Raw genomic sequence first — 19612 nt, 5'->3', positions numbered from 1 at the left:
GTCTGAAAGGCCAACACTCCATTTCTCTTGCTGAGTGCTTATCCACCATCAGGGGAGGCAGGCTGGGGCTCTGAGGTTAGCCTGGGTACTATCCTGGAGGATCTTCTGGAAAAACAGCCTGGAAAAGCAGCAGGTCCTGCTTCCTTGCTTTGGACCTGGCTCCTTCCTGACCTGTCCTAGCATTTGCTTGTGCAAAGCTTCAGTCTCTACTCTGTTTGGAGCATTCAGGTGCCCTTGGCAAAGTTTCTGCACCTGTGAGGCTACAGAGCAAGCTTCACCTTCCTCAGCTGTGTCTAGGCTGTCCCTAGATCTCTGCACTGTGTCCAGCTGCAGTGTGGATACCACTGTTCCCATTTGAGAGGGTTGTGAGTCACCAGGTCTGCTGGGCCTTGTGTATGTGTGTAAGTTACCCAGGAGCTGGGAGACCAGTGGGGATTATTGCTGTCCAGGATGTTAGGGCAGGTGCCACCAGGTCTAGGACATGTGGGTGTGCAGTTATAGCCTGGAGGTGCTAAAGCAGGCTATAGGGTGTGGGTCTGCTGTGGAACCAGGTTTTCACCATCTCCCTCCCTGTCCCAGGTCCTCCGGACGTGGATCAGCCCTGTGAGCCCAGCCTGCAGGCCTGGAGCCCGGAGCTGCACCTGTATGACATGAACATGACGGTGCCGTGTCCCCAGCCGCACGGCTGCATCCTGGAGCTGCGCTTCCTGCACCCCGTCTACCCCGACTCCCTCACCCTCTGGACCACCTACCTCTCCACAGGCTCTCCCAAGGCCCTGTCTGACATTGAAATCCTGACAGAGCAAGGGGAGTCCATCCACCTGGGCCCCCTGGACACCTTCTGCGATATCCCCTTTACCGTGAAGCTCAATATCCCTAAAAAGGTGATTGGAGTTAAAATCTACACCTTTGACGAGAGGATGGAGATAGACACAGCCCTGCTGACCTCCAGGCCCCAGAGCTTCCTGTGCTCTGCCTGCAGACTGATCCAGTACCGGGTGCTCCGTGACCCCCCCTTTGCAGACGGGTCCCCTGCCACCCCCCTGCAGGGACATCGCCACTTCATGGACATGTGAGTCACAGGCCGCTCTGTCTCGGGCTGAGTCAGGCTGGATTACCTCCTTGTGTCTTCTCCCTTGGAATCCCTGGGTGGTTTTGCTTCTGTTTTGGTTTTGCTGCTGTCCCCCTGCTCTGGGAATTACTGCATCCATTGAGCAGGGGTGTGGCAGACCCATCATGCTAGCACGACTCTTCTCCATGAGCCCAGTTAAGTAGAAGGAGCTCATTAAACCCAGAAACATTTTGCCCATCAATACAACCCATAAAATTTCATTTCCCCCATCAATACAACGAGTAAAATAATTACTCAAGCTAATTCCACTTCTCCCCAGGTCAGAGCCTTGGGAAACAAGCAGCATGACCTAAAAGAGACTCTTTTCACAGGCTCTGCCTCTGGCAGAGTATGAAGACATGTCAGATTGTGATACTGCATGGATGTATACACGTGATGTCTATAGTTGTGGTGAGCAAATCTCAGTGCTGCAGATGTTGCTGCTCCCTCAAGTTCTCCCTGTCCCTGCAGGGAAGTCACTCCTGGGCAGGTGTACCACTACCAGGTGCAGGTGGTCTCTGGGACAACCTCAGGAGAAGCGTCCCCACCGCTCGTCCATGTGCATGGAGCACCCTACTGCGGGGATGGGAAGGTGGCCACGTAAGTTGAAAAGTTCCTCAAGCTCTCAGCTGAGGCTCTCTGAGCTGTCAGGTCATCCTGCCCCAAAGGGAAGCAGCAGGTGGGTCCCCCATGCACGGGTACCTGGCTGAGGCTGCTGCACAAAGTCCCTCCTGCAGACTGAGCTGTAGAGCTTGTGTTTTGTAGAATGCCATGTGCATAGGAGATGGAGGTGGTCTGCATGAGGGGTCCAACCTGAACATCCTCTATTCTTGACTTCAGAGCTTGGATTCTGGCCCATTTCAGCAAACTGTTGCAGAGTCCAGCCCAAAGGATCTGCCTTTGGAAGTGGGCAGGATAACTTTTTGCTCTGGGCCCTGCAACAAGCACAGTCCCATACAGTGCAGTGTCTTTAGAGAGCTGTCCAGTCTCTGCTCAGAAACCCCAAGTAATGAGGGATGCACCACTTCTACACTGAGAGAGCCCAATGCTTCACCTGCTCTGCCTGGGAGACAAATATTTCAGATTTCCTTATTTGAGCTTTTTCAGACTTCATCTTCCAGGATACTCAGGATCACTTCCATTTGAAATCAGTTTTCTTAGCAGGGTAAGGAAAGGGAAAGGGAGAAGAACCTTTTGTCTCTCCCTTCTCCTGCCTCCTTCTCCAGCTCCCACTGAAACCCCAGCCCCATTTCAGAATTTCCTGCCTTCTCCAACACTTGCTTTCTCCAGCAACAGGTCTTCCTGATGCTTAGTTCTATACTTTTTCCATTCTCCCAGAGTTCTTGCCTCAGGTTTTACAGCAAAGTCACAGTGCAATCATGTCTGCTCCCAAATGCTGTGACTTCAACATCTTTTTATCACCTGGCAAGGTGTTTTCTCTGTCTAATTCCATGTGTGGTTCTGCCTTTTGAACTGCTTCTGTGGAAACAGAACCAAGATAAGGGGTCCTCACGGTTGACTGGGCAGGAGCACAGGAGTGGGTGTTGAGTCAAAGGTGGTAATAATACATCTGGCTGTTGCCCTCTTAGGAGCCTGGAGGAGGAATGTGATGATGGGGACTTGCTGGATGGAGATGGCTGTTCCAGGAAGTGTAAAAAGGAAAAAGGCTTCAACTGTGTTGGTGAGTCCAACTGGATTGAGACAGGCCCAAATGGATTGGCTCCTTTTGAGGCAGGAGCCAAAACTGTACATTATGCACACTGCTCCTTAGAGCAGAGGGCCATGCACCTCATCACAGCAGAACCTGGATTTGCAGCTGGAGTGATCCGTGGGTCTTGTGGTGGGAAAAACCCCAGGCTAATGAGACAGCAAATCTCTTATAATGAGAGAAGTGTGTGGCTGGAGCCTGCTTTGTAAGCAGCTCACCCTTGTTCTCCCTGCAGGGGAGCCAAGCCTGTGCTACGTTCACGATGGGGATGGTGTGTGTGAGCCCTTTGAGAGGACAAGCAGCATGCTGGACTGTGGTCCCCACACTCCTGAGGGGTTTGTGGATCTGTGGGCAGTGAGAGCCTACTCCTCCCATCAGGATGCAAAGTCCTGCCCTGCTTCCCTGGTCACTGGAGAGCCTGTGGCGAAGGTGAGTAAATTCATGGACAAAAATTGACAAAGTCTGTGCTGGGAATACACAAACAAAATCAGCTCTGGAAGCACTCATTGATTATTATCTTCCCAACCAGGGTCTGAGTGGAAGACCTGGGCATTGCTCACCTTCCTCTTGCATCAGTCCCTGAGTTCAGGAGCTGCAGTTCATGGAGAGGTGCTTCATCCTGCAGGGGGCACCTCCCCAGCCATCATTTCACTGAGCAGTGACCACCCCATCCCACCAGCCAAAGGCTCAGCTTGGAGCATGTGACTTGTCCCACTGTTGCCTCAAAAAAAAAATCCTGTCAGTCTGATACCTTATAAGGTCAGGGCCTGAAAGGATGAAATCACACACACATCAGCATCTGTACTGCTCCCAAGCCCTCTGATCTGAAGCCAAGGAAAAATCAATGGGAGAATTCCCATCTTTCATATGGGCTTTGGAGCAGAGCCTGGAGGGGATTTTGCCTGATTGGTGTTAACGTGGTGTGTATGTTCTTTCCTAGCAAGCTGAAGAAAGCAAAGAAATATGTAAAGAGATCACATTTAGCCCTTTACACATGTGTTTCTACTGATTTGATGAGAAGAATGATCTTCTTGAGACCTTCAGCAGGATTAAACTGCCCAGATACACGTCTGACGGGGTGCCTTGGGCTCAGGTGTCTGTTCCTTCCCAATGACACCTGTATCTCCCAGGTTTTGTCTGCCAGGCCTGTGGGGATGTCTGGGGTGCCACAGGGCATTGAATGGAACAGTAGAGTGTTATTCAGGCTAGTGAATCACACCTTTGTATCTCATGAGCCCAGCCAAAATCAGGATGCCATGGTCTCACCTGCCAGCTCACAGCTTGGCTCACTGTTACTCAGGCCCCAGACACCATGAGATGCTTAAACAACACATTTACACCACTCCAAAATGGCAAAGGTGGTCTGTGCACATATGTGGGCAGTGAGATGTCACTTAGGAAGCCACATCCTCACTGTCTTCATGCTAAGAGCCACCTTGGGGTCCTTCCCAACACTTGGTCAATCTTCCTTGAAGTTTTGTAGGTGCTGTTTTTCCCTCCTTTCCTTGCAACCATCTGGGTTGAAATAAATCTCTCCTTTCAGGTATGTAAATCCCACCTTCATGAGGTGCCAAGGGACCTGTTAGAGGCTGCTTGGTTTCCCTGTGCCCCCAGCCAAGAGAATGCTCAGGAGCCAAATGAGAAGATGCTTTTGGGTGATGAGGGGGTTTGGCTTAAGGTAAGTGAGGGTATGTGGTCAGGCACAAAGGATTTGTTTGTCTGGTGACAAAACCCATCCTTTTCTGTCCTGTAGGAGCTACAGCAGCCTCTAAAATTACTCATGTAGTACTACATATACTACTGCACTCTTTGTAAATCCCAAAATACCTGTGTCTGGATCTGTCCTAGTTGCCCCATTCCCACTGTGAGCAGCAAACCCATCCTGGGGCAGATTGCCAGGAGAAGGACTGTGCATGAAACCAAAATACCACAGAAATGCCTGGAGGCTGAGAAACAACTTGCTCCTGACTCTCCCCTGCAGTCAAGCTGTGCTTTAACACCCCCAAAGGGCAGGCACAGGCTGTGTTTAACATCCTGGTTGCCTTTGTTCCAGCAGCAGAGAGCAGCTGGATATCCTCTGCCATCCTGAGGGGTCCTGAGCACCCCAGGGTGCTGCTGAGCACCCCAAGCCCACAACAACCAGGTCCTTCTGATGGCTCCAGAGCAAAGGCGGCACTTCTGTGCCCCAGGATGTTGGTCCTGCAGCCCAGCAGGGGCTCAGGGGCTGCCCCTGGGAGGGTCCAACCCCTCCATCCCAGCAGGTAGAGAGAGGAGAGGGACGGAGCAGGGCTGAGGGTTGGGCTGCTGGGATTTTTACAGCGTTGGGTTTCTGACCACAGGCACAGTTTAGAGGTTTTGTGGCTGCTGCCTGGTGTTGCTGGAAAGCCAGGCTCTGGCATGCTGCTCCGTCTGCACTCTGAGGGGCAGCTCACCCTGTTTTGGTCGAGTTCTCTAGAGAAGGCCTCTTCCCCCCAGATGCTCAGACAACTCTGAATCATCAAACCTCAGTCAACAAACATGGGTACTGCTCTGAGGTCCTCTGTCTCTCCAAAACAACTTCCTTCAGCCTTCTAATTTTCCCTCTCTTCCTTGTCTGTGTGCAGTTTGTAGCTTCAGTCTCTGGCCCTGACAAACGTGCCTCCTTTCCTCTTGTGCTGAGGGGAAAGCAGTAATCCTCCCCCTTGGCCTTACCTAGATGAAAGCTTGCTCTCCACTTCTCAGCAGGGGTTAAAACATGTTACACTTTTATTGGAGCTTGTGGTCAGTCCTCTTCCTCTGTGGATGTTTATACTAAAGACTTTCATTACTGGTTCTCTGTGCTCTCTCTAGGAGTGCTATTATTTTCCACCCATAAAATTATTTATGGACTAATAATAAATATGCCATTTTTTCCTTTTTTTTTTTTTTTTTTTTAAGAGTTGGCCTGATTGGTAACATATTTTGTTGACAATTTGCCTAGCACAGCTGCCTGCCCAGACAGGAGTGGTGCTGTTGGTGCATGTGTGTACCCATGTACATGGGGCGCCCACCAGCTCTCAGGGCCATTTTAAACCTGTTGCACCTGTGTCTCCTGGGGTAGAGCTGCACCACAAAACTCATCAGATGGTAGGAATCACTCCTGAAGAGGTGGCACCAATGAACCAAGAGGAAGGGCTGGGTCAAAGAATGGTTAGGGTTGGAAAGGAGATTAAATGCCTTCTACTTCAAACCCCACTGCCATGAGCAGAGACACCTTCCACTAGACCAGGTGGCTGAGATCCCCATCAGATCTTGAGTGTTTCCAGGGATCCACAAGTGCTCTGGAAAGCCAGTGCCAGTGTTTTACTGTGCTCACTGTCATGCTGTAATTAAAGCAAGAGGTATGTGTGTCTGTGCCACTGCACACAGCATCTGCCATGCCCCTTCGGTCTGTCTGCATGTGAGAATTGTTACAATTTGCAGATCTCCAGCCATGCTTTGTTCTCAGTTTTTAATACACCTGATGAGGGAAGACATCAAAATCACTTGTAAGCAAGTCAGGATGTGTAATGCAGGAAATTAAATAAGAAGCAGGGAGAGGGCGGGAGAAAAATGAAGAAGATAGCCTGCTGTGGCCAAGCATATAATATGTATTGGAAAGGATTGGGATGTTAATCAAGGCAGCTGCTATTGGCCTAGCTTGGGGCCAGCACCTTTCACCCTCATGCAGAAGTAGGAAGGGAAAGACAGAACTCTTCACCTCAGGATGTGTACTCCAGGGAAAGCCTCACCTGACTTTTCCAACTGCCTCTCCTCCCCTGAGGAACCACACTTGGAGGTTGGGTTCAAATCCTCCAGGTCCCTGGGACTTCACAGCTCTGTCCTGGGGAGCTCCTAGTCTGTGAACACTGCTGGCTCTTCTCTCTTTCTTTTCCTCCCTTCTTGCTTTCCTGTTTATTTCCCTTCTTCCCCCACTTATCTCACTGGGGGAGACAGTGGGGATATACCAAATAAAAACATTGGAGCCCTCTGGTCCACTCCTTGCAGCCCTGTAAGCCAGCAAGCCCTTGCTAAGGGAGCAAGGAGACAGCAGTGGGGCCTTGCTCATGGGGCTCTTGGTGATGAGCACCTCCCTGCAGGGTGGGAGCCCCGGCCTGAAGTCCAAGGTTTTCTCCTGTTCCCGTGTGTGAACAATGCCTGACGTGGCACGAACCACCCTGAGGCGAGGCTGCCATCACAGATTGCGTCGTTGTCCCCTCCATTCCTACAGCCTGCTCCTTGGGCTGTGCCTGGCCAGCCAGGACTTGTCTTCTTTCCAAATACACCTTTGCCTTGAATTTCTGAGCTTCCTCCACGCCAGCATTCCACAAAAACACTGTATCGGGAGGATCTCGATCAAAACACATCTCAGCACTAGTGGGGTGGGGGAGAAAAACATTTCTGTCCTCTTCCAAGGAACATCTGCTCTGCCATGATTGATGCCATGTGTTTCCCAGCTACTTCCAGCTGCCTTCAGGGTTGTAGACAGGTAGCAAGCTGCTGGCTCTCCTAGCAGGCAGGGCTTCTTCCCATGAATCTTTCCACATGTTGGCTGGTGGACAGTTTGCTCCTGCAGTGGCTACTGGGGGCATTCTTTGGGCTTGTTTTGGTTTTTGTCTTTTTTGAGGGTTTTTTTTATTGGAAACATTTTGGTGGCAAGGCTGGTGTCTGTTTTCCCTGGGTGTCCCACTTGCCTGGCCAGCTCTGTGTGGGGTGGGAGTCTGAGCCTGGTGAAGGGGGAGCAGGAAAGAGGTTATCCAGGTTTTGCTCAGTGTGGATGCTGTGAAGATGCTATAAATTTAGGTCAAGGTGGGGCTGAATATGTGAGGAGAAAGCTAGCAAAAGGAAGAAGGGAAGTTTAGAGGGAAAGGACTGCTTTGGCTCCCTTCCTTCCTCCTTCCCGCCTCTGCAGCCCTGCAAGGCCTCTGACCTCTTATCCCTGCTCCCTCTTCCTCTCTCTTGTCTGTATGGGCTCTGAGCAGCTGTATTTGGTGTGCCTGCTCTCAGAGTGTGTCCTGCCCTCTCTCCTAGGTGTGCTTTGAGAGACCTGCAGTGCCCACCTCTCTGCTGCTCTTCCTGGCCTCCCCTGGCTCTGTCCCAGGCCAGCAGCCCAAGCCGGTGGTGGCCGTGCAGCTGACTGACACAGATGGACAGAACAGCTCGTTGGGTGAGAACCTCTAGGGTGACACCAACGGGGACACCAGAGCCACCACCCACACAGCTGGGACCTCCCACTGCTGTCCCCTGCCTTCCAAGCTGGTCTGTAGGTGTGTGGGGAGAGCAGATGTAAACCCTGGAGCTGGCCTAGTCATGTCTTCCTTCTCCTTGTCTCACAGGGACGTACGAGCTGTCGTGTCAGCACAACCCCCTCATCATCAACGTGACCCACAGCCAGGAGGACCCACTTCCACAGGCTGCTTCAGTGCTTTTCAACTTCTCCTCTCCCCTTGTGGGCATTGCAGCTGTGGCCTTGAGGACCCTGGCTCAACCTGGCTCCTCTGAGCCCCTCAGCACCTGCCTCCTGCAGCACCAGGAGGGATGTGGCCATCAGTGCTACAGGTAGGGATGGTCTCCTCAGGGCACCCAGGGTTGCTGCTCTCCTCTGGGAATTTGTGTTTGAGTTCTGGAGTGTTTATCTTCTCACTGAGTGCTTTGTGACTGTCCTCAGATGGATTTTGAGGTATTGTTGGAAGATCTGCTGTGTTGAGTCTTGATTTGCTTATCTTGCTGGAGGGAATGGGAAGGCAGAAACCAGATTTTGTGTATGCCCTCTGCATCTGTAGAAAACTGTGCTAAAGGACTGATTCCTGGTGGGAAAACCAAGAGAAGTTTTTAAATGGCTGTGAAGTTATCACTGGGAGTTTTTGCTAAAGCTGAAACTCCTTCAGCATTTACTTTACAAACTCCACCTCCATCCATTCCAGTCTTCCCCGTGCTGCAGAAGGTGGGGATGGAGCTCTCCTCATGCTCTCTGTTCTCGCTCCCAGTCCATCCAGGCCCCTCACAGAGTCTCATACTGCCCTGCTGAACGTGGTGATAATGCCAACAGAGGCCTCAGCACTTCAAATCTGCCAGGTCTGGCTTTGCTTTCAGATCCCAGGCTCCCCGAAGCTACACAAAGTGCTGATCCAGGGCTCCAGTTCAGCCAGTTACTCAAACCACACCACTGGGAATACTGATTTTTGAGTTGAGCTTTGGGGTTCTTCAGCACAGAAGGGCTTTGTCTAGGGTCATCTCATCACTGTTCTTGTCATGTTCCTTCTGTTGATGGCCTGGATCATCAGGGTGAACATCCCTGATAACAAATGAGAGTGTGTGTTTGTCTTAAAGCCTGTGGGATTGTGGTACAGTTGATTTATGTAGAATTCTGGAAGCCATGAATATCCTGAAGTCCTGAAGTTGCTTTTTACTTTTTTTTTTTTTTAAGTGCATGTGTGATTTACACAGAAACATAAATCTTAGTGAGTCAGTATATAAATATTATTCTCAACCTTACATTAAAAGATCAGTGTTCACCTGAAATGCAGCGTGTTTCCTCCTGGTAGCTGTTACAGCAATGTACCCACATGCTTCTAAGACTGTGGCCAACTGATGTGGTTTTTCAATTACATTTTCTCATCCCTTAAAATAATCTTGCATTCTTGTTGCTTGAGAGCTTCCCCCTTCCCCTGAGAAGTGACTGCAAGGAAGAAAAGACTCACTGGACACAGCTGAGCATTGACTGGGGATGAGGAGATCCCCATATAGGGGCAAATAGAGAGGAAAATAGATATTTTCCTCATAAAAGTTGCATTATAGCTGAAGCACAAGCCAGTTCCTGTATTTCCAAGGCATACCAAGCTGTGTCCCTTTTCCAGGGGCAGAGCAGGATCCTCGTGTCTCCTCTTCTCTTCTTGCCCTCCCCTTGGCTCCCCATGGCCTTGACTTCACAGCAGTATGCTGGAATTGCAGGTTATGTGTGTGCCCTTAGCAAATACTCAAAGTAAATCAGATTCCCAAAGTTTTCAGAGTAGAAAATTCTATTTAGAGTATTGATCTTCAGAATTGAAGTCTTGAATATTCAGGGTGGGGAGGTTAGGCTTACAGCCTCAAGTAGCCACACTAAAAATAAAGTTAAGTCAGGAAACATTCAAGTATGCCCCCTTTATTATATTTTTAAAACCTATTCTATCTCCAAAAGTAGTGCAGTATTTTTAAAGGTTAACAATTAATTTTATATAAGGTAATTATATGAAATTAATTGTTAACCTTTAAAAATACTGCAATGCATTACTTTTGGAGGTAGTATATAAAAATACTGCAATAACCTGTGGATTCTGGTGGTGAGCAGGGGGCGAAATCCCCTATAAAAATCGAGGAATAGAAAATCTTGATAGGCTGGGAGACATTTGAGTGTGAAAGAGCCCAGAACATGCATGTTCCTGCAGCAGAGAGCTGGACTGACCGTGAGCACGCAGCAGCCTCATGTACACAGTACGTGCGGGCGAGGGCTTTCCCAAAATAACCTGAGAAAGGACAGTAACATAAGCAACAAAGAAATGAGATTTCCTGCCCTCAGAGTAGAAATGCTCACTGCCAAAATAATAAATATATGACAGGTTGGTATTTCTGTAGCATCTTTCATCTTGAAGGATCTTGCAGTGCTTTGCAGGCTGGGGAAAACATAGAGATGGTGTTTGTGCTGATGAAGTGCAGCTTTCTCCAGGTCAGGGTGCAACAGGTGTTTGCCTCTAGAAAAGTACACACTTGTTTTGAAGGAAGTGTCACCTTTTGAGGTGCTGAAAGTTGGCAGAGCATTGCAGAGCAAATCAGGGCAGTGTCCTCACTGCCATCCCCAGGAACCCCTCTCTGCTGTCTCTGCCAGCAGATCAGGGCTTGTCTGTGCATTCTGCTCCCAATCACAGCCTTATGAGGTCAAGCAGAAATCAGACTTTTAACACATTTCCGTCCAGGAGACCCAAAGCTTCAGGCTTTCATCCTTTTCTTTGCATTTTTAAACTGAGCCACAGTCCCTCCTGTTTAACTTGGTGCAGGCTATACACTGAACCAGGAGAACGTTTTTCATTTCCTCTGTTATGTGTATTTTTAGCTTGCTTTTATTTTCAGTGTGTTTGATTTTATGTTCACATATGCTGGGAAATGCCTGGGTGGGTTCACAGGAAAGATGCTACAATAGGTGATCTGCTTTGTGTTTGTATTTCCTGTGTGCAAGCTCTCCTCTGCTTCCCCAAAAGTGAAAAAGTGGGTGTAAGGCATCAAGGGGAGTTGGGTTTGGATTCCTGTAGTATGAAAAATAGAGGTGAGGGAGAGAAAATTAGATGGAGGAGGGAGTTGTTTACATATTTTCAATTTACAAACTTTATTCAGCAGAGAGGGCTGTTTCCCAAACAGGTTTTGTTTGGTTTGTTTTCTTTCTTCCAGGCACTAAATTTATGCAGGATCAATTTATGGGCTGCATGTGTGATGGTGTGAAGATTTATGGGCACCCTGGTAGACATGCTGGTGTCTTATTTCACAGAAATGTAGAATAGTTTGGGTTGGAAGGGACTGTAAAATCCTGATTCTTTGCCTCTGGCTTAGGGTGCCCCATGGATGGAGTCCCTGTCTCTGGAGGGATTTAAAATACATGTAAATGTGGCACTTGGGGGGACATGGGGTAGTGGTGGCCTTGGCACTGCTGGATTAATGGCTAGCCTTAATTTTACAGGGCTTCTCCAGCCTAAATAATTCTGTGTTTCCAGGGTCTTGATAACCACCTTTCCTGGAGAATGGGCTCACTTCTGCCTTTGAGACCTCTAGAGGTGCTTCTCCTCCAGCATCAAAGCCTGTTGACCTTTGGCACGTCCCTTGACCGGCTGAGGGGCAGTGGTGGCCAAGACTGTGCTGTAGAATATGTTATTAACGTTAATTTAAACTAAAATTCAAATTAATGCCCAGCTGGAAGGTGTCACAGGTACCCCCTGGAGGGCCAGACACCATTTCATGGACTGCCCCATCCCATTAGCTCTCTGCAGTCTAATAAGATTCTTGAGATTAGTGCTCTATATATGGGCTTTTTTGGGAATGCTCAAGATGTCTTCTGCCTTTCCCTGAGAATAGCCGGGGAAAAAATATCTCCCAGCACAGGTTTTTCACCAGTTTGATCTTGAGTCCAACGCAGTAACTGAACAGCTTTCAAACAGGGTGCTTGGTGTCACCTCACAGATACATTGAGGGAATGTGAGTTCCAACACAGACCAGCTGAGTTCCCATGTCCAGTGAGGAAGGCAGCAAGTACTAGGAGACCCCAGGTTTGCCAGCAGAGCCCTTGGTTTTCTGCAGCAGAAATCCAGTCTCCCCATTCTGCCCTGCCCTTCCTGGTGTCACACACAGGCACAGGGATTTTTCACAGGCACTGGGTTAAATGCATCCTTCAGAGGGTTCTCTTATCTCCTTTCACAAGCTGCAGGAGGTGATGAGCACACCATCACCCCTGCTGAGCTATTATCATATCCAGTAACCCTCTCTGCTGAGAAGGTGCCTCTGATTTCAAGATAAAAGTTGTTGCTTTTGCTCCATCCTTGTCAGAAAGGTCTGATTGCCTCCTGCCAGCAGACAGACAACTTTTCTGTGTCTATGTGTCTGCACAGAGATGTCAGATCCCCTCACTATCTCCTCTCTGTCATGGTAAATATTTTTTCCTCCTTAAATCTTACAGCATAAGTCTTGCAGCCCAGCTATGGCTTCTGCTTCCAGCTCCCTTTTGAAATCCTTCTGCTATTTTTATGTCTTTCATGGTGGTGGATGTGGCTCAGAAATTAATTCCTCTGCACAAGATGAGAAAATGAGGTGGAGTGTGGTCCTGTGGAGATGGGATATGGATAAGGATGTTCTTTGGGTACAGGCTGTCCTGGCTGAGGTTGGGAAGGTGACTACACCAAACCTGACATCCCATTCAACCTCATTTTCCGTGCAACTATTTTGGTGTAGTGAACAACAACAAAAAAACATGGAAAGGAACTGTCTGGAAATACATTATGTGCTCTTGCTTCTTTTTTTCCCTTTCCCACTATGGCTCTGGAGGGGCCAGCAGGTCATTTGATGTCTTGCTGGTGCCTTCCCTCTGTCTCTGAGGCGGATGACAGCAGATGACTCACAGGGATGGTGCTTTTTGCCAAGTTTCTTTTGGAGTCACGTAGAGAAGCAAACACCTTTTCTTGAGATGGCAGCCTCAGTGCAGATTGTGATCAAGAAGCATCACCACCGTTGGGTCTGTACACGCAGCCTGCTGCCGCAAGGATGCCTGCCATCAGATTTACTGGAAAAGTGAGACCTTTCACCTTGCCTGGAGGGAGACATTCCCAAGTATTTCCAAAACACCTTTTCTCATTTCCTAGCTATTCTCTCCTGCTAGACCACATTGGGGTAAACACCTTTTTATCTCACTGATGTTGAGTGCTACAATCCAGACTCCACCAGAGTATGTGCAATGACGACTTCTAACTTCAGGAGATTTGGCCAAAGCCTTTACTTTTCTGTCAACGTCTCCTATAACCCCCTCTCCCAAAAATTTGCACCATGAGAAGAACTTACAAGTTTCCGCTGTAAAGAGCTGGAGCTCGATGATAAGGGATGTTTCAGCAGCAATTTTGGGGTTGAAAGCCTGAGTAGACACCACAGCAATGTATAGATGATTTATTATGTTCAGACAGCTGCACTGCTTTTGACTTGGCTTAGTTTGATGTGGGTAAATCTATCAGTATTTTCTGTGATGCATTAAGTAGTTGCAGTAAAACATGAAATTTCAGCTTTTCGGAATTTGGGATTTGTCACAACAAAGTAGTGTTACCTTACTAGCTTTGCCACCACTGGCTTCACATGCTCTGTTGCAGGTAGTGGCTGCCTGCTTTTGTTCTAGAAGGATGAAGGATCCCAAAGGAAAAGTTTTGCTCTAGTTTATAGAATTGTTCCCATTTCAGAACAAAGCTCTTACCGTTCTGTAGCATTTAGGGCCATCACCAGGCAGAATTTCACAGATTTCCAGACCTGAAACTTTCTTTGATGTATAAGTTATGGGACTTGGTGAGCCCAGAGCATTGTGAAGGCTTGTGCTGACATGAAATAATTTAGGAGAAAAACCTTGGTATTTTGTAAAAATGTTGTTGACAAACCATTAGTTTGAGCTTCAAAAGATGCTGGGATAGAAGTGGAAATATTTTTTTTTTTGATGTCTCGGGCAGAAAAAAAGTAAAAAAATATTGGCTTGTCCCACATCTTATATGGCCTGAATCAGAAATGGGCAGAAGTCAGGAGTTTGCAGCTGTGATACAGGAATTTCATTTATCATCAAAAGCAGAAAGAGCTCCTTCATGCTGAGATCAGAACTGGGCTAACTGCACCATTTCCTTGTCCAGCCTTTGTTAGGGTGTTCCAGGGCCTGGGAGCTGTGATTTATTCCATCACTTTACCCCAGCCCTGGCATAGCATGTGGATCATGATGGGGCCAGGTCACAGGGCTTCTTTCTCCTTTGACCTGCACTTGTTCACCATCAGGCTCAGAAGTGTCCTGGCCCCAAGTACAGCAGGGATAGCAGTGATGGTGCTGATAAAGGGAACAAGCAAGGCAATGTTTGTTGGTAGGGTTGGTATATATTTTTTAAAGATTATTGACATATTTGAGAAAATCGGACAGCTTTCAGTGATGTGAGCTCCTTTTCAGGTCTGGAACAGCAGCACCAGACTTCAAAGCAAGGTGTAGGATGAGCACAGCTTCTCAGAACTTGAGCTGATTGGGCTCAGATCATTTCCAAAATAAAATCTAGTGGGTATTTGTAGGGCTAGGTGTGTTGTTAAACACAGAGAAAACAGCGCTAAGTTAGTCATCTTTGGGGGAAAAGAGAAAGGTCATTATTCTAACCCCAACTTTTCTGTTATTTCTAGAATACATTTATATGCACATACGGAACGTGTGCATGAGTATATATATATATGTGATGTACATAAAAATATTTTGTTGTTATGACCTGTAGTTATCAATCTCTTATGCATAACTACCCTATGTAATATTCCGTATGTATAATCCTTAAGAAACTTGCTGATATCTTGATCTACTTTGTCCCACATTGCTAGTTGCATTTCTGAACTGGTGGAAAACCAAAACGTCCCCGGTAGCGCTCAGAAGGATTAGCGCTTCATTTAATTTTTATTTAATAACAGCATTGTCCCAGCTGCCAGGGCTGCCCCAGACAACATGCTGTCTTTCCATCAGCACCAGCAGGGCTGCTCCAGCCAAGCACTTGGCCTGGATGCATCTGGAAGGTGCCAGGGCACACCCTGGCACATCCCCAGTGCTGTGATGGGCACATGCCCCAGAACTCAACGCCCTGACCATCAGCTGTGAGGGTGGGGAGGGCCTGGCACTGTGAATCTGTGGCTGCCCCATTCCTTGAAGTGTTCCAGGCCAGCTTGAAGGGGGCTTGGAGCAACCTGGTCCAGTGGAAAGGTGCATCTCCATGTTGTACCCATTGCTGGCGAGGAAGGAGATGGAATGGAGAAGCAAGGCTGGAAAGAGGACATGTATTCCTTCCACACAAGGAAGTTCAGGACAGTGGTTCCATCACTGGGGATGGGAGCAAGTATGAGCCAGGGGTACAGGCAGGGAGCAGAGCAACTGCCCAGAGAAGGTGACTGCGGGAGGGGAGGGGAGAGGGCTACAATTGGTAACAGATGCCCTCAGAAGCTAATGACCTGACAAATGCTGCACTCATAAAACAAATTCTTTAAAAAGGAAGCAAATGGAAATATAAGCTAGTGAAAGAATTTGCAGCAGCTGCCCTGAAACCATTTCTCACTTCATAAACAGGTCTGCATTGAAAAACAGCCCCTTTCTTCTTGTTCTCCTTTGTGGTCCCCTCCTGTGCCCACCGGCTCTTTCAGGGCTGTGGCCTGCAGGTTTCCACCATGCCTTTGGCTCGGTGGACTTGTCCAGAGTCAACAGCACATTGCGTTCCCTTAACGTCTGTGTCGGCACCGAGCTGGGCTTTTTTGGGGTTTGTTGTTTTTTTTTTTTTTTTTTGTGTGCATGTCTTTTGTGGTATTTCTAGCTCTGTGCATCCTTGGCTGGAAATGGTGAGTAAAGGCTGGAGGCAGAGGCCTCTGCCTCGCTGGGAGAAAGGCAGTGCCTGAAAACAGCAGCAGCAGTCCTGTGCCAAGCAGGGAGCAGAGGAGAGAGAGGCACTCAGGTACAGCTGCCTCCCTTCTCTCCCCAGTTACTGCCTGGAGTGCAGCCCCTCTGTCCCTGGCTGAGATCAGTGCTGCACCTTTATCACTTAGTGACAGATAAAGCCAGACTGGTGGGTAACCAGGGCGTGGGAGCTGTTGTACTGCCCTATGTCTTTTCCCAATTCTATCCCAGGTAATTAATCAATGGGCTGCATTTCACTGATGGAGATCACAACCCCTTGACCCACACTGGTTCTCATGATGGAATTGTGATGCTTAATTAGTCAGTACTCAATGACTGCTCCTCAGCAGGAAGCTGCTGAAGTGAGGAGGAGGAGTGGGTGATGCCTTGCAAACCAAGGAATGAGTGATGCATTTCAGACTTTCCTGGCACCTCTTGTAAATTGCATTGGTGCTGAGGGGAAGGTTATTCCTCCCTTGAGCTACGTCTCACCTTTGTGGCCACAGCTGAGGCTGTAGAGCTGGACAGGTGCAGGTGTGTGTTGATCCCAAAGAGCCTGGCATCAGCATGCACAGGTTTGGGGTGCTGTGCTGACCTGTGAGAAGAGCTGAGGTGCTGAAAACCATCAGAGCAGAGGGAGAGGGTGACAGGAGTGGGGTTGGGGAGCCAGTTGTACATCCAGCTTCTCCCTTCCACCACAGGCTGTGGTGTAGCTGTATGGATGTGAAGGGGGACTGTGCAGGATCTGAAGAACATCTCATGGATTATCCCCTAATATTTGCAGAGGTTTCCTCTTAGCTTTCCTTGCAGTTGGAGAATCATCTGTGGCTTCTCCAGTATCCTGTACAGAGTTTGGCATACCTGATTCTAAAGGTATACAAAGGTATTCCTTCTGCCTCCCCTCTCCTTGTCACCTCCCTCCTTTTGTTCTCTTGACCTACCTGCAGTGAGCCCCCCTTTGGTGCCAGGCTGTGTGCACACTCTGGAAATATAAGCTAGTGAAAGAATTTGCAGCAGCTGCCCTGAAACCTGTGTGCAGGGGGCACGAATTTTGGAATATTGTTAAGGTGTGCCTCCTTTCATCAGCTTGAAAGAACATGGTGGTGGTTGGTGGGAAGGTGTGGGCTGGGGTTGGGATGAAATCTCTGGCATCATTGTCGGGAGACTGCAAGTCTGGGAGAAGCTGTGAGGGATAGGTGAGCATCTCTAGGCATCTGTGACCCGCTGAGCATTCACTCCACACAAGTGCCACCTGGAGAGAGCCCTGCCTTGCTGCAGTAGCCCTGGGACCCCTGGCTGATCCCTTGTCTGTTCTCCTCCACAGCTGTGCCCACGGTGCCTGTGAGGGATCGGGAACCTGCACGCAGCCACTGCTCGCTCACGCTGCCAGCCTCAACTGCAGCTCGGATGGCCCCGGGCACATGGCGTGTGCTGTCTCCTGTGAAAAGGGCTTTGTCCTCCACTCCAGTGGTGGGAAGAGGCTGGGCTCCACGCAGGTGAGTGGCCTCAGGATGGCCCATGGGACCAAGACTTAGATAAAAAAGATTTAACCACCCTGAGGTGGTTGGAGAGAGCACAGACCACTTCGTTCCTCCAGCCCCAAACTTTTTGCTGCTTTCCCAACACATTCCAGCTCAATGAAGCTCCAGTGCTGGACCCCTGTGCTCATGGCTGGTGTTTCTGCTCTGGAGATCCCTCTCTTTCCCTTGCTGCAGTGCTAGTTCTCCCAGTCCAGTGTTGTCTGCAGAGCACAGCTCTGCCAGGCTGAAAGGTGCTGCAGGGCATGTCCCATGTCAAGGGGATGCACTCCAGCAGAAGGAGAGGTGGATATTTCTGCTCTCCAGATGGGCATTGCTTGGAGGGTTAAACATCCCTGGGATGTTTTCTCTCTTAAAGCTGAAGTTAGTGGCTCAGGAAAAAATGAAGTCATTGCAGAACAACTATATTTAGAGGCAGCAGAGAGCATGGAGAGCTTTTCTTCCTTTGTGTTGTGTTGCAATAATGGCACAGGGGTCACCGTGAAAGAGTTTGTCCCACTTTCCAGAGGGTTGGGGGTTACCTCATAAAAGCCAGGAGCCAGCACAGCTCTTAGCTGTTGACTGAGGAGACCTGGGATGATGTGTCCTTGGGAACTGAACTGCCTTGGTCCAGGCAGTCACCTTGGCAGGGGGGTAGGACACAGTGTCCTGTCCTTGGGCTGTTTCTGGAGGGGAGAACAGGAGTCTCTGGGGTTGAGCTGGTCTTACATGCCAGACTGAGTCAGAATGTGAACTTGCTTGAGGCAGACAGACAGAAGTGAGTTGGGCTGTGTCAGGAGGGTGACATTTCCTCTCCTTGGAGATCTGCCTGTGACACCTGGCAGGCAGGTTCCCCGTGCTGCAGTGTTGGCCAGAGGAGAGGTGGGCACTGGGAAGTACAGCAGGGCAGCTGGAGATGCACTGCTCATCACTGGGAGTTGTTAATTGCATGGCCACTGGGCCTGTGGGCCAGGGCCTGCCCAGGGAAAACAAAATGTTCCCATTCTCCAAAATGAAACCACACAAAATGAATCTGCCTGGGGTGACAGCTTTCCTGTGTCTGGCAGTGAGATGGGAAACTTCTGAACAGAGTTCTACCAAGTGGCTGTCACAGCAGAGGGCAGCTTGCAAGGGCCTTGCCCTGAGCCCTCCAGTGGTGTTACAGTGGTGTCTGGATTGTAACCCTATTTAGGAAAATGCACACAGCTCTTCTCCTGAGCTCCTCTCCAGCTCATTCAGATACACTTGGGAGAGCTAGACTCAAATTTAGTGATGTCCTTCAGAGCCACCACATCCAGGTTCAACCAAAACCTGCTGGTTGAGATGATAGGTCGCACGTTCAGCTGCACCAGCAATGAGACTGTACCAGCCAGGAAGGCACATCAGGAACATTGGTGTGCACCCCCTGGCTGAGGGCTGCTGGGCTGGGATTTGCAGTTTGGGAATGGAAATCATAGAAAAATTGGGGTTGGAAGGGACATTAAAAGATCACTTTTAAAAGATCCAGCTTCCCCCCCTGTTGTGGCTAGGAACACCTTCCACTAAACCAGGTTGCTCATAGCAAACCATCATCCACCCCTCAATTTTGATGAAGTCTGTAGCACGTGTTGACCATATTTAGTGGTGGGCACAGTGGGGGAGAAAAAATGTTGGAGCGCTCTCCTCATCCTGAGCCCTGGTTGGACCTTTCTGCTGTGGTGGCCCAGCTGTAGATCAGAGCTCTCCTCAGGAGTCTGATGGAGCTTTGCTTTTCCTGCAGCAGGAGGTGGTGCTGACGTGCAGCTGGGGACGGTGGGACAGATCTGTGACTTGTGACCCTGTTGACTGCCGTGTCCCTGCCCAGTCCCTTGTGTACTATGCCGAGTTCTCCTGCCCTCTGGGGACCACCTACCTGCAGAGATGCTCCTTCTCCTGCATCCCCCCAGCCAAGCTTCAAGGTATGCTCTGGAGTGTCAACACTTTTAACCACCCTTTGTGATGCCACATTTCCATGCCTGTCCCAAGCAGTTCAAACAGAATTTGGAATTTCTCACTTGTCCTGGATTTGCCAGCTGGATGAGATCTTGAGATAGTTCCCAAAATGATGGGTATCCCTCCCCCTGGAACAGAGACGTCCT

The 19612-nt window shown here is 49.2% G+C and overlaps 1 protein-coding gene across 1 annotated transcript in view; it reads left to right on the top strand.

Moving 5' to 3' along the window:
* The window catches only part of PAPPA2 (pappalysin 2), an 86914-nt gene that overhangs the window by 37827 nt on the left and 29475 nt on the right, over window positions 1-19612 (top strand). Inside the window, exons 7-15 of the mRNA XM_058808176.1 lie at window positions 580-1072; window positions 1583-1711; window positions 2701-2792; window positions 3055-3248; window positions 4363-4497; window positions 7848-7983; window positions 8153-8375; window positions 17303-17474; window positions 19255-19432. Of these exons, the coding sequence (XP_058664159.1) occupies window positions 580-1072; window positions 1583-1711; window positions 2701-2792; window positions 3055-3248; window positions 4363-4497; window positions 7848-7983; window positions 8153-8375; window positions 17303-17474; window positions 19255-19432 (1752 nt within the window). The remainder of the gene's footprint in view (window positions 1-579; window positions 1073-1582; window positions 1712-2700; window positions 2793-3054; window positions 3249-4362; window positions 4498-7847; window positions 7984-8152; window positions 8376-17302; window positions 17475-19254; window positions 19433-19612) is intronic.

The sequence above is a fragment of the Ammospiza caudacuta genome, chromosome 7 (assembly GCF_027887145.1).
Source record: "Ammospiza caudacuta isolate bAmmCau1 chromosome 7, bAmmCau1.pri, whole genome shotgun sequence".
Lineage (NCBI taxonomy): Eukaryota > Metazoa > Chordata > Aves > Passeriformes > Passerellidae > Ammospiza > Ammospiza caudacuta.
This window is presented reverse-complemented; position numbering and strand designations above follow the sequence as displayed.